The 24,196-nt window shown below is 43.8% G+C and overlaps 1 protein-coding gene across 2 annotated transcripts in view; it reads right to left on the bottom strand.

Moving 5' to 3' along the window:
• Exosc7 (exosome component 7) overlaps positions 1–24,196 on the bottom strand; it is a 42,178-nt gene that overhangs the window by 9,689 nt on the left and 8,293 nt on the right. For both annotated transcript variants that reach the window (XM_006990795.4, XM_042281937.2), the window contains exons 2-6: positions 16,405–16,506; positions 16,044–16,138; positions 6,257–6,422; positions 3,457–3,527; positions 1,232–1,355 (exon numbers count right to left, since the gene is read on the bottom strand). In XM_006990795.4, the coding sequence (XP_006990857.1) occupies positions 1,232–1,355; positions 3,457–3,527; positions 6,257–6,422; positions 16,044–16,138; positions 16,405–16,506 (558 nt within the window). The remainder of the gene's footprint in view (positions 1–1,231; positions 1,356–3,456; positions 3,528–6,256; positions 6,423–16,043; positions 16,139–16,404; positions 16,507–24,196) is intronic.

The following is a 24,196-nucleotide window of genomic DNA, read 5'->3' as shown; positions in this document are numbered from 1 at the left end:
TGAAGCCACTCTCCAGAGCTCTGTTCAATCCCAACACCCCATGAACATTTCTTTACAATCCCAGTTCTGAAAGGACTTTCAGTGGAATTAAATGACTGAAATTTGTTTTCATTTTGTTTTGTTTTGAAACAAGGTCTTGTGTACAGCCGTGCTGACCAGGTACTTGATAAATAGGCTAGGCTAGTCTCAAGCTTGCAGTAGTCCTCCTGCCCCCACCTCCTGAGTTCTGGAATTAGAGACATGAGCCACCGCACCTGGCTCAGTTTCATTTTTATATAATGAGTCTCTTGTGGAATTAGTCGCAATCCCAGCCAACACGGGCCAGAGGCTATGCTAGATGTCAGGCTCAGAAAACCTCTGGGCTCTGTGAAAACCACACCTGGCATGGGACACCTGGTCCCACATCCTCAGCTCCTATATGTGGACATCAGGGTCCACAGAGGAATACTGTTTGAGAATCTACCAGTGTTCAGTTACCTTGGACTCTGGGGTAGGAGTTAATGGACATGAGCAGTACAATAAAGTGCAGGGCCTGCCGAGGGAGAGGACAGCCCTAATGCTAAGGAAGCAGAAGGCTCAGATGACAGTTTCTAATGTAATTGAATTATTAGAATTGGGTTAAAGATACATCTACATGGTTTGTACAACTACAACCTCCCAACTTATGAAGTAATCTCAACAGGTTAGGATTGGAGGAGACCCACCTGTGGTGATACTGTGTCCCCCCCAAAATATTGTGCACCCTAATAAACTTATCTGGGGTCAGAGAACAGAACAGCCACTAGATACAGAGACCAGAAAATGTGGCACACACACCTTTAATTCTATTACTTGGGAGGCAGAGATCCATCCAGATCGCTGTGAGTTTAAAGCCACACTGGAAACAGCCAGGCATGGTGACTCACACCTTTAATCCCAGGAAGTGAAGGCAGGAAGCAGAAAGGTATACAAGGCGTGAAGGCCAGGAACTAAGCTGGTTAAGCTTTTAGGCTTTTGAGCAACAGTTCAGCTGAGATTCATTTGGATGAGGCCTCAGAGGCATCCAGTCTGAGGAAACAGGATCAGCTGAGGAACTGGCGAGGCGAGGTGGCTGTGGCTTGTTCTGCTTCTCTGATCTTCCAGCATTCACCCAATACTTAGCCCTAGGTTTTGTTTTTAATAAGAACTTTTAAGATTCATGCTACACCCACCTCCCCACAGATGGCAAAAATGCTAAGAAACAAGCTCACACCTTGCACAGGGTGACAATGCAGGGGACATTCTCCACACTCAGTCGGATGCAGTCATAAGGATCATCAGACAGTTCAATGTCCTTTGCCCCCTCTTCATCCTCCAGAACACGAACCCTTGGTATCCTGGAAACAGAGGCAGAATTAAAATTGTCATCTACTGGAAGGAGGAAACATAGCGTTTTTTGAGAAGAGGAGTTGAAATTCTTCTCTTACAAGTAGGAATTTCATTAATTCCATCTTGTTTTCATCCTCATCCTCATCACCTGTCAAAAACTGAGGCTAGAGCTTCCATGTCAGGAGCCCAGAGTACTAAGTAATATCCTATTTGAACTGGGCAGTAAACAGTTTGAAATGGGATTGGTATGTCAAAAAAGGAGCCTGTACATGTACATGTACACACACACACACACACACACACACACACACACACACACACTGCGGGATAGGGGGGAGGGAGGAGGGAGGGAGGGAGAGGGGGAGGGAGGGAGGGAGAGGGGGAGGGGGGGAGGGAGGGAGGGAGGGAGGGAGAGAAACTTCTTAATGTTTTGGCCCTAGCATAGCTGGGCAGAGGGTTGGGAAAGGCAACCGAGGGGCATCAGCTCCTCTAGGGGACTCCAGTGCACAAAGGTCTTTCTATCCTCTATCCAAGGGCATCAAGGGGTCACTGCTCCTTGCTGCTTGGGAGTGAAGACTAGGACTCCCTCACAGCAAAACAGCTTCCCCAGCTCCCTGGCACCCATGGGACCCAGCTAGCCAAGGAGACTCATCTTAAGCCACTTCTGATGACAACTTCCTTTCTCATTTTGACAAAGCCCGGGTGCTGGCTGCTGGTGTGATGGGATCTAGCATGCAAACTCTCATCACATGAGTGCCTGGACCACCTCTTAGAAGGTCTAACAGAATCCAGTGGCATGGTTGGGTGGAGGACACTATAGCTCCTAAGCTCATGAATACTCCATCTTGCAAGCTCTTATGTAAGTTTGACTATGTTTGTATTTGTTCTGTAGTCGAAACAACAGAAAGAGTCTAAAATCTCTATGTGTTACACTGTCCATAAACTAAAGATAGTGAGCATTTGAGTTATTTCCAGACATACCAAACACAATAGCCAAAATCAAAGTAAAACAACCATCTAAACAGGATGTGAAAGCTGCACTTAGTGAGTAGATTTCCTTGTTAACAAGCCTCTGAAGATACTGCTGTGTGTATTTTAATCTCCAATGTTTTGAGACTCAGGTTGCTCAACTTTCACCATTAAAAAAACCATGAGGGATGTTCCAGAATAAACATATTTGCTCACTTATTCAAAGTTTTCTTTACCTAGTGGCTTGTGCGTGTGGTGTGCACAAGTTTACATACATGTAGAGATCAGAGGACCTCATGTATCTTCCTTGATCCCTACCTTATTTTTCTGACGGTATCTCACTGGAACCTTAAGCTTGTTGACTCAGCTAGGCAGGCTGGCTGGGAGTACCATGGATCCTCGCATCTCTGCCTCCTCAGCACTAGGTTACAGGTGTGTACCACCGCTCCTGGCTTTTTAAACTGAGTTCTGGAAACTGAACTAAGGTTCTCAAGCTCTTTACCAACTCAGCTACCCTAACAGCCTCAATCACAAGTTTTTAAACCCCACTTTACCCCAAGGTACCTCAGGAAATGAACACACATTGACCTACACAATTACTCAGCTGCTAGACTCTCTCTCTTCATAGATATAATCAAAGAAACACAAATTTTAGCTCCTTGTGTGTGTGTTAACAGCCTATCTATGAAAGGAAACACAGTGGGGGGACCACTGTTCTTAACCAAAACCAAGTTGCTCCCTTCCTAGAACATTCATATGCACAATCAAGGAACGTGTAAACACCTACTGGGTGCTAGGTGCTATGTGTAGAAATGGAACATGAGAAAGTGAAAGGCATTTTTCAGAGTCCATCCTGTAATAGGTAGACAACCTGAAGCTAAGGTGTAATTTTTTTGTATCTTTGGTTTCCTAATATTGTTTACATGACACACGTTTACCAATAAAAACAATAAAAAAAAAAAAACAACACAAAAATACACATATCTTACTTAGTTTTAGTTCACAAAATCTCTTTCCTGGAGCTTAGCATTAGATAGCATCCCTGTCAACACTGAACCATTTTAGACATACAATTTCTTTGTCGGTGTTCCATGGTAAGTCCTACACAGGCCCACAGGACTGGTCTCTAGGGAAACTCACCTCGTATTGAAGAGAGCAGCCTTGACAGCAATGGAAATAGCATCAAACAAATTCCCACCACATTCCAGCAGCTGAGAAACAAAAAGTCAGCATTATTTATCACTAAGCATTAACCCAGCTAAGAAACAGATTCCTAAGCCATGCTGAATGTATATTTAAAAAAAAAAAAAAAGACATGAAACCAGGTGTGGTAGTTCATATTTATAATCCCAGGTCACAGGAAGCAGAGGCAGGTGAATCTCTGTGAGTTTGAGGCCAACCTGGTTTATATAGTGAGTTCCAGGACAGCCAGGACTACATAGTGAGACTGTGTCTCAAAAAAGAAAAAAAAAAAAAAAAAAAAAAAAGACTACAAAAACCATAAATAAATAAATTAGCTAAAATAAAGATAAGGAGGTGGGCTGCCCTCCCTGGCTAGCCCAACCATGAGGAGAGTGACATGCCACTGCTTGTCCATAGGTGCGGTTACACAGGCACACATGCAGGAAGCTGCTGCCCCGCTGAGGTGACAGGGACTCACGAGCAGCAGCGTCAGTACCTAAGCAGGGGCTGCAGCCCAGACGGCTGCCAACTGCACTGCAAGCCTCGCTCTACCTTTGCTATCAGATGACTGACAGAGGACATGCATGCATGGAGTCGGGGACACACACCCAGTGCTCAGACCTATACCACTGTACAGTATATTAATTATAAAATCCCAGGTCTACCTCTGGTAGACTCTTGCAGGTGAGATCAGAGCACACCTCACATGGAAGCGGCAAATCTACCCTCCCAAGAAGCCTCTGTCTGAGGTTCTGGAAAAAAGCCAATAACCAGACTCCTCAAGGAGATGGAGAAGTCATGTGTTGAGAAGTCATGAATCAAGGCTGGAGAGATGGCTCAGCGGTTAAGAGCCATCTGACTGTTCTTCCTGAAGTCCTGAGTTCAATTCCCAGCAACCACATGGTGGCTCATAGCCACCTGTCATGAGATCTGGTGTCTTCTTCTGGTCTGCAGGGACATGTGCAGACAGAACACTGTGTACATAATAAATAAATATTTTTTAAAAAAGAGAAGTCATGAATCTCTCTTTCTAGTTTTGATGGATATGACATTTTATGTATTTGTACATTCATCATCCCTCCTGAGAAAGACCCTTAACAACATCCAGCTATATAGAAATGCCTATTGCTGGCCACATACTTTAGACCCAAATGAAAAATAATTCTAGAATTAAAAATTGGATCCTTTTCTCAGGTTTTTGAGCAAAACACTCAGCACACATATTTTATGCTTTACTCTTTGGTCTTTTGGGGGTCCTCCACCCAGCTCCCAAATAAATCACACAGAGTCTTATTATTACTTATAAATGCCCGGCCTTAGCTTGGCTTGTTTTTTTTTTTTTTTTTTTTTTTTTTGTTTTTTGTTTTTTGTTTTTTATTTTTTTTTGCCAGCTTTTCTTATATTTTCTCATCTACCTTTTGCCTCTGGGCTCTTCCCTTTTTTTTAGTTCTGTGTATCTTCCTTTCACTCTTATTTTGTGGCTGGCTGTGTGGCTGTCCCGCAGTGTCCTCCTCTCCTTGTTCTCTTGCTCCTTCTTCTATTTATTCTCTCTGCCTGCCAGCCCTGCCTATCCTTTCTCCTGCCTCGCTATTGGCTGTTCAGCTGTTTATTAGACCATCAGGTATTTTAGACAAGAACAGTTAACACAGCTTCACAGAGTTAAACAAATGCAACATAATAGAATGCAACATATCACTGCATCATTAAACAAATGTTCCACAGGATAAACAATTGTAACACACTTTTTTGTAGTTGTTGTTGTTTTTCGATATAGGGTTTCCCTGTGTAATTTTGGTGCCTGCCCTGGAACTCACTCTGTAATCCAGGCTAGCCTTGAACTCAGAGAGATCCTCCTGGCTCTGCCTCCCGAGTGCTGGGATTAAAGGCGTGCACTACCACCACCTGGCGTTGTAACACATCTTTAACTAACATTCTACCACAACACATTCCCAAGGGCCAGCTCTTGTACTTAAGCCCTGGGTGAATTCTAAGAGGCTACACTGAAGGGAAACCCACAGTTCTTCCTGACAACACAGCATAGCAGCTTCTAATTCCCAAGAAGCCTTGTTGTTATTATTTCCTGCCCCATACTCATCTAAGTATATTTATACGGAATCTAAAAATATTCAGTAGCAGTTATTTCAGGTGACCATCTATGTCCTAATCAGAACATAGGAACAGAGTACTCAAATTCTCTTGTATGTGGCAGCCTCCCTTGGAAGAACATCCTTTGCATGTGAGGCCCAGAGAGTGTGGCCAAGTGAAGGCCCTGCCTCACACTGGCCGAGTTCTTTACTTCTGTAGAGCTCTTTTTCCCACTGATCAGAAATGACAGTCTAGTTCCCTTTCTTCTTTAGGTCTCTAGTGTCTACTCACAGAAGGTTTGGAAGGCTTACCTGAAAAGGTATGAAAAGAGCTTATCATCCCACACCAATTGCCAACTTGCTAAACTCTAATAATCTGTCTGGTACCATCCAGAGGGTCCTTGTTTTTAATTCCCTGATAACTCCTATGGGTGATTTTAGGTACAACTCACTGTGCTATGCTATGTGCTATGACCACAATTTTGTTATAGAATGGTGTTATGTGTACCATTTATTAATGTTTTGTATTTATCTTGTAAATACAAGATTATTACAGGAGACCATCTCTTCCCCAAAAACACTTCCCCATGAGGAGGAACAGTAGAGGGAGGAAAGAAACCATTAGGTCTTCAACAAAGGTGGTGTAAGACGGGGGACGATACACGATGACTCACCAGCACATCCACACAGAGAACCCAGCAGTGCTCCCGAGGACTGATGCAGAGCGACTGCAGGTCTACGCTGCTCTTGTTGTTAAATATCCGGTAGAGGGTGTTAGCGATCTCTGTGCCAAGGTCATCACCTCCTCGCCCCTCAAATTCCGGGGTAGCATTGGCTGAACTACATAAGACAGCAACAGAAAAGCTGTGTGAGTCTCTACAAACACAAAGAACTTGTTCTCTGTGGAATGCTGGAGTGCCAGCATAAAGAATGTCACCAAGGGCCAAAAATCAGAGAGCTGTCCTAGCTTGCATAAGGCAAAAGGGAAAAAAGTGAAGTCACTGAAATGAGAAAAGGATGGTATCGGCTACCTCGGGGGCTTATGGGCATGTGCAATGACCGAGCCCAGTACTGTGCCCTGCCCCTGTCAGTGGGTGTAGCAGGCCTTTAAGCAGAGGCCTTCTTCAGCCAAGGAGGAGAAGACTGGTGGTAACGTGAACCTCAGCTGGTATAATGAACTCTTATCTTCAGAGTAAAATAAACACTCTTCCCTGGTTGGCCTGTAAAGCTAGGAAGCCTCACGACTGTGAAGTATGCCTCTCACCCTGCACACCAGCCCGGGCTTTCAGTGCAGGGTAAACCCTTCTGGAACGACTTTGTAGTGGATAGCCATTCCAGCTTTGACCTGGAAGTACTATCCCCATTGAGGCTTCGGTAACTGCCACGCCTATAAGGCGGAGCCGAGAGAGGACCCCTAAAGACCAGAGATCCGGATGCACCGCCTTCTTAGTTCCCAAACCCTGGATGCTGGAGGTAGACGGAGCAGAGTTCTCCAGAGAACACCTCTGGACTGCGCTACGTCTTTCCCAGACCCTGCGACCTACCTATCCCTTCATTTGTAAGTTACCCCACAAAATAAACCTCCCTTTTAACTACGTGGAGTGGCCTTAATAATTTCACCAATACGACTTAGGGATACATATGACAGCAGGACAGAGATCGGAAACTAGGTTATCACTGTACTGAGAAGGAAAATGAATGACAGCATGAAAAAACTGTTGACCTGTTATTTGTATTTGATGTCATTTGGTATTTTTCAGAAGAGAAAAAAAAAATCCATTTTGGACTCTTGATACTTATGCCCAGTTACCTCAACAAAGAATTAACAAACATTCACATGTGCCACTCTGACATGACTCAAAGGCTTTACAGGACTTTTTGAGAGTTTTGCACGGACACAAACCAGCCTATTAAGTCTGTGAGGTAAATAAACATTACTCATCTATGTGGTAGGAAAGGCAAGGGGCCAGCTGCTTCAGCTCAGACTTTACAAAGTCATCTACAGAGGCATCCTGACTCCGGAAAAGCTAGAAGGTATTAGTGCATGCCCAGCGTGAGAAGCTAGAGACTGGGAAAGTTGGATGGGAGTGGTGGTGGGAATATATGTCGATATACTTCTCTTAGTCCTGGAGGGTCAAGAGGCTGCAGACCCCAGGAAAGCAGCTATCAGAGCAGCAAGAGGAGAGAGGGGGAAGTACCACCAGCATGGTCGCCCACAGCTGGGCCCACGTATCTATTTAATGGTGAAAGGAATCTTTCTTAGTGACATAGTCTAAGAGTGCATCACAGAACAGCATTTATTGTATAACTTTGATTCTCTAATTACCTGTTCTTCCCTTATATTATCAGCAAGCAGAACCCAAATTTAAAAATATGAAGAAATTTCACTGCCGCCATAGCAATATGATGATTTCCAAAACTCCCTGCCAGCCTCAGCTACAGCAGTAAAAAGTAGCTCTGCTAAGGAGAAACAGCCAAGACCAACTGTCAAACCTTTACACAGCCAGCAGCATACAGCCTGTTTCTTTCTTTCTTTTTTTAAAGACCTATTTATTTATTATGTATTCAGTGTTCTGCCTGCATGTATGTCTACATGCCAGAAGAGGGCACCAAATCTCTTTACAGATGGTTGTGAGCCACTATGTGGTTGCTGGGAATTGAACTCAGGACCTCTGGAAGAGCAGCCAGTGTTCTTAACCTCTGAGCCATCTCTCCAGCCCCCACACAGCCTGTTTCTAACTCAACACCAAGCAGCCAATATTAAGCCCTATGTGGGAAGTACCCAGGACACATCACACAGGTCTCTGTATGCACAATCAGAGATGCTTGTCCTCCAATCTTATGTTCACTGAATGCAGGAGTCACATCTTCAAATTCCCAGTCCCAGGGTAAAACATTAATCGTCTACATCCCTGAAGCCCTAAGAGCTGTTCACAGCTTCCCCAGTTCAACTGTCTACACTCATCTGCCCCATTGTTTCTTTGGGACTAAGGTAATTTAAGGTAAATTTAAAACACACTTTTTAAATTTAAATACCCATTTAAAACACCCTTTCATTTTTGAACACATCATTCTTTTAGCATAGCCCATAGGCATAGAGGAAGATTAGAGGCTTCTGCAACCACGGCCCAGTACTATCCGCATGGTCCCCAGTTGTGGGGCGATACAGTGGAGGCCAGGGAGAAAGGAGCTAAGTGTTCAGTGCAGGAAACAGAGCACATGCTTTGGGCAGCATATAAAAGCCGGAGAGGGGCTGGAGAGGTGACTCAATGGTTAAGAGCATTAGCTGCTCTTCCAAAAGATCCAGGTTTAGCCGGGCACTTGGGAGGCAGAGACAGACAAATCTCTGAGTTCAAGGCTAGTCTAGTCTACAGAATGAGAATTTCAGGACAGCCAAGACTATACAGAGAAACCCTTTCTCAGAAAACGAACAACAAACCAACAGAAGGTTCTTGTCCTGGCACACACATGGCTGCTTACAACTATTTGTAACTCCAGTCTCAGGGGATCTGACAACCTCTTCTGGCCTCCATGGAACATCCATACACATAAAGGGGTGGGGAGAGCCAGAATACCTATATTCCAGCAAAGAAGGAACAGACAGAGCAGAGAGATGAAGGTTCTGTCCATCACTGGGGCTCCCAACACAGGAGGGACCCTTTGCAACAGCTGAGCAGAGGAAAGGGCCACAGATCATCTCCAGGAAATAAAAACCAAATGCCTCAAAGATACTAGCCAGGTAACGGCATGCACCCAAACAAACGGCCCACACAACGGTGAGCAACACATTCAACAAGGGAGACACTGGCCATTTCCCGGATCTGACTAAAGACATTTTAATTCTTTTGGTAGTAGAGTGTGGTAGTACACACCTTTAATACCAGCACTCAAGAAGGCAGAGGCAGGTGAATCTCTGAGAATTTATGGTCAGCCTCGTCGACATAGTGAGTTCCAGACCAACCAGGGCTACATAGTAAGACCTTGTCTTTTCTTTTTCTTTTATTCTGTTTTTTGAAGACAGGGTTTCTCTGTATAGTCCTGGCTGTCCTGGAACTCACTCTATGGACCAGGCTGGCCTTGAACTCAGAGATCTGTCTGCCTCTGACTCCCAAATGTGAGATCAAAGGTATGTACCACCACTGCCTGGCAAGACCTTGTCTTTAAAAAAAAACCTCTGGAAAAATAAAGCATGCACCACATAGAAGAAACTAAAACAAGTGACCTACAGGATGATGCTGTAAGGCCCAGAAGAAGCAATCCTCATTTTACAGGGTAGCAAACACAAACAATTTTACAAATGCTTGCTATGTGCTATGTACCACTCTTAGCACTTCAGATGCACCAGGCCTTTTCATTCTCATGACAATTCTAGGCAGTACCAACTATCTTTTTATTTTAATGCGGTACTGGGAAACAAAACTGGAGCTTCACAAATGCCAGGAAAGCTCTTTACCACTGAGCTACACCCTTAACCTCTGACACAATTTAGATAATGAAAGGAGTCAGGTAGGTTGTATAACTTGCTGGAGGTCAAGTGAACAGTGCCTAAAGAGCTAAGGAGAGCTAAGGGTCTAACTCAGGCTGGCACTTCAGGCCTTACCAGCAGCTTCCCTGATGTGTCAATGGAGCTCAGCTTGCAGTATGATCTCAGATTAGTTTCCCTTGCACTTAAATTTTGCTTCTGATAACGAATGAGTGTTCTAGTCATGGAACCTAATATTAGACCATAGATATAGAAAGCAGATCTAATGAAAACCTCTATTAAATTGAGTGAGTGAGAGAGAGAGAGAGAGAGAGAGAGAGAGAGAGAGAGAGAGAGAGAGAGAGAGCGCACACATACAAAAGGCTGGTAATTCCAGGCCTCTGCTTACATGTATCATCAAAGTAGATCCTAAGACCAAATGCTATTAGTTACCAAACCAACTCAGACCCTCTATAAAGCATGTTCCAGTCCCTCTCCCAGAGCAAGAAACAGCTCACCAGCTGGAAGAACATGGGACCTCCCCTCTACCTTGCTCCTGCTGCCTGGCATATCTACTGCTTAACTGGAGTAGGGTGAGATCAGAGCTATGTCTACCTGTAGTGGGACTCCAGACTCTGAGCCCACCGTTGCTCCCCTTATAACTAGACAGCCTGAAAATATATGCAGCCTGGGGATAGGACAGGCTACTGGAGAGAATGGCTGACCTTGGTGGACTCCTGTGTATGCATGCACTCATTTCTGCGACTGCAGAACCTTCCGTACATACTGGGTGGCAAGAACAGCAGCGTTCTCAACCTTGCTTTGTAATCGCTAATGTTTCTGCTAATTATGCCATCAGCCCCAGAGACTAAGTGCAACCAACCTCAAATGGCATTCTAAGCCACCCTCTGCTTTGTCACCATCCCCAGCCCTTCAGTCAAGAATGGTGTTCTCCTGACAGGCAAAGACAGATACACATTTCTACCCACCAGATTTCAAAGACTAGTTCTGTGCTAGGGAAAAATACAGCCAGTTAAGTTTATTTTTATTTGAAAATAAAACTCAGGGAACTAACAGATACTTGGCATGTTGAAACTCAGACATAACAAACATTCTCCTAGATTTCCCAAGTAAAAGCTCTGATGAAAGTCAGAAGCTGAGCAGTGATTCAGTGAGCTGCCCCCTAATGGCAGCTCAAAGTAACTCGCAGCCTACTGAATTCTTTGGTCCTGGCTTTGGATGGAAACCAACTTTTCTTAAAGTTTAAATAGTCTTTTAAAATGGACTTTCCTCCATTTGTTACTACAAACAAGGCAAAGACCCATGAGAAGGTTTGAGGTCCATTTTGCTTGCAGATTAGTGTAAGTGCAGCCTGACATTGCTGGAGTCGGGTTGGGTCAGGGTAGCTGGTTCCTTTCCAATGGCTGAGACATAGCAAGGTGTCAAGGTGTTTCACCTTCCCAAGCAGGCCGAATTGAGTCAGTGAGGAACATTATCTATCATTCTAAGAAGACAAAGCTGAAGAGAATGAGTTAGCAGAAAAGCAATTAGCTTTGAGAGACCAGTACAACTGGGAACTAAAATAATAAAACCTGGAAGTTGCTGATAAGGAATTAAATCAAGCTGGGCTCAGAGTGGCAGGAGGGACTCCATGCCAACACCAATTTTAATTCTTTCCTCCCACTGGGGAGCAACTGGTATGACCTGCAGATCTCCAGTGGAGCTCTTCAGTGTGTGGTATACATACTGCTGGCCATGTCCAGAGGCATCCAAGAGCCATTTCAGTTTTCTAGGCAGTAAGAAAGGGATTGGCCTCCTGAAGTCTCTCGTGAGTTTCTAGAACAGATGGCAGCCAGCAAGGACTGGCGTTTTGTGACTCTTATGGAGACCCTGAAGCACTGATAAAGGAGGTACAAGGGACAAATTTACTTGTGTTATGGACCATTCTCTGCTTCTGTCTCCTCTGAGGATTTATTTATTTATTTTGGAGCGACTAGGGAAAAAACCTAGTACCTCCCACATAACTAGGCAAGAGTTCTACTACTTATGACCCACATACCTCAGCTCCTCACTGTGGATTCTAGGCAAGCATTGTATCACTGAGCTACATCCCAAGCTCTCTTTTTATTTTATTTTTATTTATAGTAAAGCAGAGTTGGAAGTTTTATTAAAGATATTTCAATATAGGCGTAATCACAGGAATTAGGAGAAAAAGATTGACGAAGAAGAAAACAAGGCACAACCAAGAGTACGGGTGTGACTCTGCCTCTAGGGCCAACCACACTGGCCAAGCTGTAAAGAAGCTAGGATTCACTACCTTGAGACTGTTCATCCCGACAGGCTTCAGAACCCCCTGGAAACCGGAGCTCCTAGTGAGGTCCTCTGAGACCGAAAAAGAGGAAAATAGACCAGTGGGCAGCCATTCTCAGCCAGACCGCTAAGGCTGCTTCCTAAACTAAATCTTGAAAGGGAGTAGCTCAAAGAATCTTCTCACATGGGAGTCCTCCTGCTGTGGCACCTAGGATACAGAAGGGCCAAGCACAGCAGGCTAACCGGAGTCCCATCCTCATATCCAGACACACAGCTCACAGTGAGACTAGTTCTCTGAATTCTGGCCAGAGGAACTCCACTCTGCAGCAAGCCATGGTATTTTTGCATGTCATAGTTCAGGAAAAACATTGTACTTTCCGTGCTAGACAGTGTTTCCTGAAACCAGCAGATTCTCTGATAAGGGCAAGGATGGTGCACACACAAAAACTGTGCCAGAGTTGGGTTTCATTCTGTACCTAGGCTGTGCAAACCCTTGGTCACCTCTACATTAAGCATCTCTCTGGACCCAGGCTTGTATCAGTGTTGCCAAAGACTTAAATAAAGATAAAAAAGGACCCTAACAAGAACAGGGTTAGTTACTTGGGGAATATGCAGCCATCCACAGTCATCTTCCACTCCCCAAGCAAGCCCTATTTAAATTCACTACACTCACTAGGATGAACATGAAACAAGCCATTCTCTAGGCTGCTGCTGTGACTCCCAGGGGATGAGGAGGAACAGATAATTTTATATCTCCTGGAAAAAGTCACAAGGCAGAGTCCAGAAACCCTTCCTTCCCTGAACCCCAGCATCTGAGTACAGCACCTCTTACAATGGGTCTGCCCAGGATGAGTGAGGCAGAAAACACAAGGGAGGAAAAGGAAAAAGAGAGCAATTGCGGACGAAGCCAGGAGACATTCTGCTTCCTTCACAGTGAAGGGAGGGGCAGCACTGCTCACACCTAACCTGCAGGATGAGTCAAGACAACCAGTGGGAGGAAGAGCTGGAAAGAAAACTGACCAGAAAGAGGGACGAACATTATTCCTAGCAAGCTCAATATCCTCCTTTTTAAAATTCTTTTTATTTATTTATTCATTTTATGTACGAGTGCTCTGTCTGCATGTACACCTTTATGCCAGAAGAGGGCATGAGATCCCACTAGAGATGGTTGTGAGCCACCATGTGGTTGCTGGGAACTGAACTCAGGACTCTGGAGGAGTAGTCAGTGCTCTTAACCCCTGAGCCATCTCTCCAGCCCCCTCAACATGCTTCTTAAACTGGCCTCTGCTGTAAGAGCAAAAAGAGCAAGATAAAGAGTCACACAGACTGGAGCGGCATTTCTGGCCATTTGACCGTGGGCAGGTACCTCCTCTCTAAACACTTCATTTGCCTTTTTCTAACAGGGTTAGTCCAGTGAGGACCAACTTTTGGATTTGGAAATGAAGACAGGAAAATTAACTACCATACAAACATGGGCCCACCTATATGGAAAGGGCTGACACAGTGACCACTGTGCCTAGACTTCAGCAGAAGGTGCCCAGGTGACTACACCTACTAAAAATCCTGAATGAAGAATCTCTGAGTGGGAAATGTCCTAAGTAAGTTGCTGCACTTACAAAGCTATGACAAATTTCAGTCATGTGTACTATATGCTAAGTCCTATGGTCCCTCTAACAAGCCTCCAAATGTGGAGGAAGTCTTAGGGCTACAGGATACACACACACCTAGACCTAGCGGAAGCCAGAAGAGGATCTTGATAATGTGTACTGGTCTAGAGGTGGTAGAAACTGGGAGAATGGAACCTACAAATGAGGTGGGCTAAAGTTTCACGCAACAAACCTTATTCAGAGCATAAGAAAATTTATACCCTGAGGGTTAAGAAAGGTTACTTCAGTAAAGTTCTCATGAACTGAAGTTGTATATAATCACAGGATAAGCTGCATGCGGCAAAAACATGTTTTTCCATAGAGTCACACAAACAAACAGCAGCAGCCAGTTGTAATGAATAATCTGAAGTAAACTCGCCTGTGGTGATATTTTATTTGTGCTTTAATAAATAAAGCCTGGAGATCAGAGTCAAAAACCAGCCACAACACATAAGTCATGCAATGTTAGCATATGCCTTTAATCACTCGACAGGCATGATCTCTGTGTGTTCAAGACCACACTGGAAACAGAGCCAGGTGTGGTGGCACATGCCTTAAATTCCAACACTAGTTAACCATGGAGGTCTGAAGCTGTACAGACAGACAGGAAGACAGGGGTGAGCAGGAAGAGGAAGTGATGTAGCTGGACAGAGAAAGCAAATCAGATGACAGAACAGCAAGACATATAGGTGTGGGTAGACAGGAAGTAACTCGCATTTGGAAGCTGCAGAGTTAGTGAGGTAAGGTTAGCTGTGGCTTTCCCTATTTCCCTGATCTCTCCCAGGCTTTCACCCATATATCTGGCTCCACATTTTTTGTTTTATAAGACCATTTAGAAATTCGTCTACACTCACTTTTACCGGCTACACCTGGGAGGCATGAAAGCATATTCCAAGAACAATTCTGTGTTTTTGAAGAAACTGAGGTCATAAGACTCTTGTCTTGTTTTCTTGAAGTTTCCTCACAAGCACTCTAACAAGAATTCTAACAGGACTCCATTCTTGGACTGTGTTCCGACAAAGAAGGCCTGCTGTTGTCAACACTAGCTTCTGGAAGCAAGGCAGGGACAGAAGTTGAAATTAGGCCATAAAATAAAAAGTCTCAATCCTAGGGCTAGAGATTTGGCTCAGTGGTTAAAAGTACCTGCTGCTATTGCAGAGGACCCAAGTTCAATTCCCAGTACCTACAACTGCTTGTAACTTCAGTTCCAAGGGATCTAATGCTCTCTTCTGTTCTCTAAAGACACCAGGCATGCATCTGGTGCTCAGATATACACATGTAGGCAAAACACCCACACACATAAAAAATAAAATAAAAAATTAAAAAGTCCCACTTCTAGAAGGGGAAAAGAAAGTTTCTGAATCTCATGAGTCAGTCGCTGTCTAGGAGCTGCTCTGTTTTAACTATTCCTCATCATCACGTTAGCCCCCATCCTTTCAGATGAAGAGATTGAGGTATACACTGAGATCACACAATCTCGCTTAGGGCTGGACACATATAACACAGAGCCCTGGTTCTTCCCAGCACACTTGCTGTCTGCATTATGGCCATTTTCCCGGCTTGCCACGTTGTTTGGCTAATTCCGGACCCACTTGCCAATCAAAACATGTGTCAGCAGAGCAAGATCAGAAAGAGAAACAGGGTAATGTGGAACAAATGATCCACATTACCCTTGCTTGGTATTTTTTAAAGTACCTTACCATCTACTATTTCACTTAACCCTCACAATGACCATACACTGGGCTCCTAAGCTGATGGCCTTTTTCATAGAGAAAGAAAAGATTAGCAAGAACCAGGTGATTAAAACAAGGTCAGGTTCCTACTGTCCCGCACTTTACAAGTGAGTAAATACCTCCTAGATAAATGAATGGCTAAACAAACATAACATAGTTCATGGTCTGAATTTTCATCTTTCAATCCTTTTTTTTTCCAGTGAGAGGCAGGGATTGAACCCAGTGCCTCCCACATGCTATGCAAGTGCCCTACCACTGAGTGACATCCCCAGGACTCCCTTTCCTTTAAAACAACCTGCACAGTACTGACCAGTCAACAAAGAACTCCAGGTAGCCTTCATTTGGTTTCTCCAGCTTTGGTGTCCCCATTTCTGCTTTCACTCCCACCAAGATGTCTGTATGACCCTGTAAACACATACAAGAGTCCTTGCTCAGGAATGACCACACTCCTCTTCGAGACAGGTATGGCATTGTAGCTTAGATACATACAGTATTCTAAGACGATGGACGGGTACTTTGGATCTGGAGAGATGTATTCTCCCAGTATAGCTTAGGGACTGGAGTCTCACCAGGACCAATGTGTACCCTCCCAAAGCCAGCAGTGCCTGTAATCAACCCTTACAGCTTACTCACCTCTCTACCTGGGTATGAACTGTGACCACAGAACTTACCAGCTTGACTCGGGCAGACCCACTGGTGTTAGACACTACATCAGTCTCTACTTCAACACATCGGTAGTCCTCACAGCCACGGCCATCTACCCGAAGGTCTTCCTAAGGGAACAACAGCTTTCAGGTTGTGATCCCAAACTCATAGACTCCCTTCCTCCCCTAGAGAAATATAGTTAATCTCCATTTTTCTCAGAGGGTAACCCCAAAATCTGCCCTCACTACTACTAACAATACTACCAGATTAATATAAGGAAGAGATTCAAATGACTTACCCTACCGTTAATGTTGACAAAGCTATGGTTTCATGTCAGCTGTCTCTGACTACAAAGGCCTGCTATATCTGGATGTACAGAATACATGCACAAAAACAAGCAGAATGGACAAAACAACAACAACAAAACCACTCGTCTCCAAGTCTGCAAGGCTATGCTTTGCTAGAGCTCAGTTACAACTGTGTAGTAGTATTTGCTCCACCCATGACCTTCGGCTATAGGGCCCGAAGGAGGCAGGCGGTGCTTCTTGATGTTGTACACGCCCTCTTAAAGGGAAGGAAAAGGGCCACACGGTCTTTTTATCTGGGCATGATGGACTCTGGGCAACCCAGGAATTGAACCTGGTTCCTCCGGAACATCAGTCAGCAGTGTTCTTAACTGCTGAACTACCTCTCTCAACTGGAGCCCTTTTCACCCTAAATTCAGTTTACAAGACCGGTTATGCACAACCTGAATACTCAATCTTCTAAAATAGGGTCAACAAGTTAATGCAAGTGTGTTTCTGTGATTAGGTCACAACACAGCCATGCTCATTCCCTTAGGCACTCTGAATGCTTTTCCATTATTAGCCGAGAGGAAACCTACAAACGCCCACCTGGTCCCTTATAGCAGCAGTTCGTTAATCCCTGCTGCCTGAGATGGCTTCCAGAGGGGCTATATGCTCCCTGTCCCTTCTGCCCATCTATTTATGTTTCCTGTTGTTTACTTACAACCACACAACTCAGAGATATCCATTTTTTGTTGGACTCTAATCTAATCTAATCTAATCTAATCTATAGAAAATTCCATATTTCTGACAACACAAAATGTTCTGGCCATTGGTTAGTTTTCCCTGCCCTTTCCCCCAAGGAGCCCTGGTTCCTCTTACTGGCATACATTACTCAAAATCCAGGATCTGGGTGCTAAGTTCACTGTTTCTAAACCTTCACAGCAAACAACTGGGGGGAATTTTTACACACACACACACACACACACACACACACACACACACACACACACACACACACACAAAGTTAACACATCTTCATTAGTTCCCTACCTACCTATCAAGAAGCCAGAAGTTCAAATCAATAGCTCACTTCCCATCTAATGTCGACAATTCATTCCAGACTTCCTCTTCCTTCCTTTCCTTTTTTTTTTTAATGTACGTTCGTGTTTTGGTTGCATGTATGTCTGTGTGAGGGTGTCAGATCTTGAGTTACAGACAGTTGTGAGCTGTCATGTGGGTGCTGGAAAATGAACCTGGGTCCTCTGGAAGGGCAGTCAGTGCTCTTAACCATTGAGCCATATCTCCAGCCCCAGACTTTATTTTTCTTATTTGTAACTTTTTTCTGAGTCCCACTACCAAATGTCTAGAGGAGGAGGTAGGGAGAAACCTGGCTGTCATTATCTGCCCCCCCCCCATTTTCATGTAGCCTCTCTCATATATACATTGTTTCAGAGCTGCTATCCATTCTCCCGACAGAAATAAACTTTCCAGTAGAGTACAGTTAGATACAATGTTCTCTGTTTTCTTCTTGCCCTTCCCTCCCTGTGGTCAGTTTTCATTTATAACCCAAACTCATTTGCAACTGTTTATATTTCAGTTTGAGTTCACTGAATCCTGGTTACTCTTAATTACTTATTTACTTTTCCATGCGTATGGAATGTCACCATGATTCCACCAGACAAATAAGCTCTGAGTAGCATCCTCTTCCCTTTAGCTGTACCATGTTCTTTCCATGCCCCTCTTCTCATCTCTTTCCCATCCACCCTTGGCCAGATCTTATTGAGATCTAGTTTATCTTGCATTTCATCTGTTCAAATGAGCAGACAAAAATTTTAACCCTTTTCTTTAAAATTGAGCATTATTACAAAAAGCACACTTGCGTAATTCTGGATTTTGGACCCCTCTATTGAAACAACTTGGCTTTCTTGTAATAATGATCTACTTTTGAGTAATAATCCCCTTTTCATACATGAAGGGTGGCATCATTTTACATGTTATTTTTAAAAAGAGATTTATTGTTACTTCATGTGTATGAGTGTTTTGCCTGCTTGTATGTGTGCCATATGCAAGCCTAGTGCCCATGATGTCAGAAGGCAGTACTGGATCCCTCGGAGTGGAGTTACATATGGTTGTAAGCAGCTGTGTGAGCGCTAGGGCCTTAACCTGAGTTCTCTAGCAAGTGCTTTATATATTCATTTTACACTTCTTTCTTTTTTCTTTTTCTTTTTTCTTTTTTTTTTTTTTTTCGGTTTTTGAGACAGGGTTTCTCTGTGTAGTTTTGCGCCTTTCCTGGAACTCACTTTGTAGCCCAGGCTGGCCTCGAATACACTTCTTTCTTGAAGCACACATTGCACACAATAAATCTTTCTAATTTTTCATAAATAACCTTGAAAGCATTTTTAATCTGTATTTTTTAAAACTAGATTCATTCATTTTATTTTATGTGTGAGTCTTTTGCCTGTATGTCTGTCTGTCTGTGCACCAGGTATGTGCTTGGTGCCAGAGGAGGTCAGAAGAGGGCATCAGATCTGGAATTAGAGTACTGGATGGTTGTGAACTACCATGTGGGTAGTTCTCTATGTGTATGGAATGTCATGTGGGTGCTGGGAATAGAGCTCTGCAAGAGAAACAGGTGATCTTAATCACTGAGACATCTCTCTAGCCCACTTTTTTTTTTTTTTTTTTTAAGTAAAAATAGTAACAAGGGGCTGGAGAGATGGCCCAGTGATTAAGAGCACATACCGCTTTTCTAGACCTGAGTAGGGTTCCCAGTGCCCATGTCAGGTGGCTCACAACCACCTGCAACTCCAGCTCCAAGGGATCCAATGCTTCTGGCTTCTGCTGGCATCTGCACTCACTTGTGTATATAACCACACATATAATTAAATAATGAACTTCATCAGGTTCTCAAAGGGGTTGATGTTCTCCAAAGGAGAGGGGGGAAAACAACTGTCAGGCTGCCTATGTATCTTTTTTTTTTTTTTTTTTTGGTTTTTCGAGACAGGGTTTCTCTGTGTAGCTTTGCGCCTTTCCTGGGACTCACTTGGTAGTCCAGGCTGGCCTCGAACTCACAGAGATCCGCCTGCCTCTGCCTCCCGAGTGCTGGGATTAAAGGCGTGCGCCGCCACCACCGCCCGGCCTGACTTTATTTTGAGAAGTTGAACAGAAAAAACCAAAACATTGCTGCATGCTCCCACTGCGATACTATCACTGACCATCTGTCATATTTGCTTCAGTGCATTAACCCTCTTAGCAACTTCTGAGAGGAATTAAATACCTAAATCATGTGGAAGTCCACGTGCAGCCATATACACCCAACTCACTCTTTCACTGGAAGAAATCCTCTTGTATCAGGAGACATGTATTTGGAAAACAGCAGAATTTAATGTCTAGGAAAATGAGCCCTTGGGAAGATAACTCAATAAGCTACTCTTAACGGCACATCTCCTAACTTAGTGTCTTAAATCCCTCCAGTCAGTAAGCAGCATTTGAACTCAAAGCCAGAGTTCTTACTCACTAGTCTACAGCCTGTGACTTCAAAAGGGTCTCTTCACATTAGTCACTGAAGACAACCTTCCAAAGATGAAATGGATAGCTCTATGACGTGGCCCTGATCAAGATGGGGGTGACTCTGAATACAGTAGGCCATACAATCAGTCACAGGGTTTCAAGCACTGCTTTTAAAATGCCATCCTTGTGACTTGTTTCCACATGGGGCTGCATGGGTATCAGAAAATGGTCATTTGACCATGCCTTTCCAGCCTTTAATAACCCTCAGCCTTCTAGGAAAGGCTGAGCAGTTGAGTAAGATGAATGAAAACCTATACTTTTTCCTTTCATATATAATATACATTCCAGTCCCTCAAAGGGAAAGCAAACAGAAAACACTCAAGAGAATGAAAGAAACCAACTAGTCCATGCATCACTGAACTGAGAACAATTTTTTAAAAAAATCTAGTTTTCCTTATAAAATGCTGAGGAAAGTACCTGGACCTGCCTGGCTTGGCTCAGCACTTGAAGCCTTACTACACTTTTTATTTATTTATTTGCAGTCTGAGGAGCAAAGGGATCAATCTATATATCGAATACTTAAGACACTTACCCAAGACTGAAGGCTCCAGTTTGAAAGTCAACAGGGAAAGAAACAGTATCTGGGCATCATGATGGCATGGATCAACTGAAGCATCTTAGACTGAGAGCTTCTCAATGCTGGGCTAGCTCCTGGTGATTTGCATAGCTATTATTCATGTCATTATAACAACTCTGCTACTTGGATGTGGTACAAGGCAATTGGTGTTACTACTTCAACATACTCAGCAGGATTCCAGACTAGAAGTAGCTCTCAAAGGTAACCCCTTCATCTACCTTGCTTTGACATGTCTAGTACCTCAGCATTTCTTAGAGGAGAACTGAGACTTAAGTGTCTTCTTACTAGAAAATAACTTCACCTGGCCCAGCTTTGCAGGACCAGGCCCAAGAAACGGCAAGTAAAACTAGAGAGAAATTGTTATTTCACTTTCCAATCCTCCTAAGCAGCTCTGCATCCCTTTGAAAAGACGTAGCTCAATAAGGTCACAGACAGGGGCACAGGCTTTCTGTGCATTGGGTTTGTAAATGGAAAGGGCAAAGGATTAAACAGGGAATGTGCTGGGGACTAGTTTTAGTTCTGAATGGTCAGACTAAGCAACTGATGGCTGACTTCTCAATCTTATCATTAAAGACCAGACTCAGATATAAATTAAGCTAAAAGGTAAAGCCATGGAAAAGGAACAGAAATACAGAAAATATCAGCTGAGCTATGTCTTCCTCCAAAAGCCAAGAACAAAACAATGTAATAGCTTTGACAGAGCCCCAAGAGGAAAGCCTCTTTGAAAGCCTAACAGTTTGGCTATGAGGTTACAGTTATAGTTATAACACTCAGTAGGATATGTGGTGGTAATCTAATTGTATTGAAATATTATTTTGATTTGTACTGAAATATTAATTTGATTGTATGTTAATAAATAAAGTTGTCTGGGGGTCAGAGCTATTAGAGCCATAGCAAGAGTGTGGCGGTGGTGGCACACGCCTTTAATCCCATAGATATCTGTGTGTTCAGGGTCAGAGCTATTAGAGCCATAGCAAGAGTGTGGCGGTGGTGGCACACGCCTTTAATCCCATAAGATCTCTGTGTGTTCAGGGATACAGCCAGCATTGGAGACATATGCCTTTAAGACCTAGGGGGCTGTACATTCAGACAGTGACGAGGCAGTCATGTGTTTGGGTTTACAACCAATGAGAAGGCAGAACAACATACTTTAAAAATACGAACCGAGAGGAAGTAGGTCTCTTTTCGCGAAGCTGGGACAGCAGGAGGAAGGGTGAGATTTTAGCTCTGAGCTCTGACCTCTCGGCTTTCTCTTTTACATTGTTTCTGTGTTTCTTATTTAATAAGACGGTTGGTTACATCTACATCTGGCGCCCAACGTGACAAGAATCCATTAAAAACTGCTTGGCTTGGCGGCAGGCGGCCCGCGGCGGCGGCGGCGGCGGCGGCGGCGGCGGCACACGGCGGCGATCGGCTTCTTAGTCCGAGCTGCTGGCGTCCTAGTCCGGGTAGCAACTTCTAGCCCGGGCCTAGGTCTGTGAGCAGCTTGCCTAAAGCCGGTGCTACAAACAACTCAGACCTGCCCTGCCGAACAGGGCCCTGCCTGTAAAGCCAACGCACGTGGTCGGAGCTTAAGGAAGCCAGACCCAAGCCTTGACTCGGCACAAGAGGGAACACGTGGCTGCATTTAAGCTTTAGCCGGCTACGCTTTCTTGTGCATTCTCTCTTTCCTCTCTCTCTCTCTCTCTCTCTGGATTTACACCTGGGACACTAGGTGGCTGCTTTGAAAATCCCCTCGGATTTCTACTGTTCTACGCAGATTTGGTAAGTCATAATATATCAGATATTTTAAAGGAAACTATCTAAAAGAGAATTTTTTTCCACATTAAAAAACAAATGGGTTTTATGTGTACATTGGAAGAAAATTGGTTTTTGTTCGAAATTTTAGGCAGTCTGGCAATGGAACAACTATATAATATTAGTATTGGTGGAATTATGCACCTCATCACTATAATAATCCACATTTTAATATTTAAAAAGATAGTCAATTTAAGTGCCAGGATAACAGCGTTAGAAGAACTTGTTAAACCTGTAAAAATTCAGACAGAAGAAATTAACAGTGAAGTTGTTTCAAGTCGGGATCATAAGGTTGCAGAAAGAAAGCCTGTTTTCACACAGTCACCCTTAATTTATCCTGTAACAGTACAGCAGATGCCTGATCAAATGGCTACACAAAATACTTGGGCTCCAATTGAAATGTTGGATTTAAAAAGGTTTAAGGAGGCAATAGTATCTTATGGCATGCATTCCCCATATGTAAAGCAAATGTTAAACACTTGGTCAACATATAATAGGATAGTACCACAGGACTGGCGGGACCTCGCACAAGGTGTTCTGGAACCCAGCCAGAGACTTCAATTTCTGACTTGGTTTAAGGAGGAGGCTAAAAACATAGAAAAACAATGGAGGGATAAAGGAGTACAAGTTTGCCAGGATCAGCTTATGGGCGAAGGCCAATATGCTTCAGCACAAGCACAATGTTTATATGATGTCCAAACCCTAATTTTATGTCGAACGGCAGCCTTGAATGCATGGGACAAAGTTGAGGAACCAGGAAAAAAATCTGAGTCATTTACAAAGGTGAAGCAAGGCCCAAAAGAGTCTTTTACAGATTTTTTACAAAGACTGGCTTCAGCAGTAAAGAGAACGGTCTCGGATTCAGAAGCTGGTAAGGCAATAATTGAATCTTTGGCCTTTGAGAATGCGAATGCAGCATGCAAAAGAATAATCAGGCCATTAAGGGCAAGATCTGCACCTATGGAAGATTGGATTAGAGAAACAATTAATGTTGAAGCTGATGAGCATGATGATACATGGGTAGGAGAAGTAATTTCAAAAGGTTTGAGGAGTGTTAGATGTTTTGGATGTGGAAAGCAAGGACATTTGAAAAGGGACTGTAGACAGGTCATTTCCAGAAACAATGTTTCTTCAAGGAACAATGGCAACAGAATGCCCCTTCCTTCTGGAGTATGCAGAAGGTGTGGTAAGGGAAAACACTGGACCAACGAATGTAGATCAACAAAGGACAGACAGGGTAATCCTTTGCCTCAGTCTTCGGGAAACTCCCAGAGGGGCCTCAGGCAGGCCCCCAGTGCAAATCCAGTTCAAACCTTTCCGGCAGCCATAGAGGAAATGCCTGCTCTGGAGAGCGATTAAATAACCAAATGCCTATTGGAATAAATCATGCTGGTCAGAATGATGAAACAGAGAGAATAGAAAATTCAGGAGAAAACATAAAGAAAATTTTTTGGCAAACTTCTATTAATGAACAAAGACCAAAATTAACGATAAAAATAAATGGTATTTTGTTGTCTGGTCTGGTAGACACAGGTGCGGACGTTACCATAATTGCACCAGAATTTTGGCATCCAACTTGGCCTCTTC

The sequence above is a fragment of the Peromyscus maniculatus genome, chromosome 7 (genome assembly GCF_049852395.1).
Source record: "Peromyscus maniculatus bairdii isolate BWxNUB_F1_BW_parent chromosome 7, HU_Pman_BW_mat_3.1, whole genome shotgun sequence".
Lineage (NCBI taxonomy): Eukaryota > Metazoa > Chordata > Mammalia > Rodentia > Cricetidae > Peromyscus > Peromyscus maniculatus.
The sequence above is the reverse complement of the archived record's forward strand: the minus strand, read 5'-3'. Positions and strand labels throughout refer to the sequence as shown.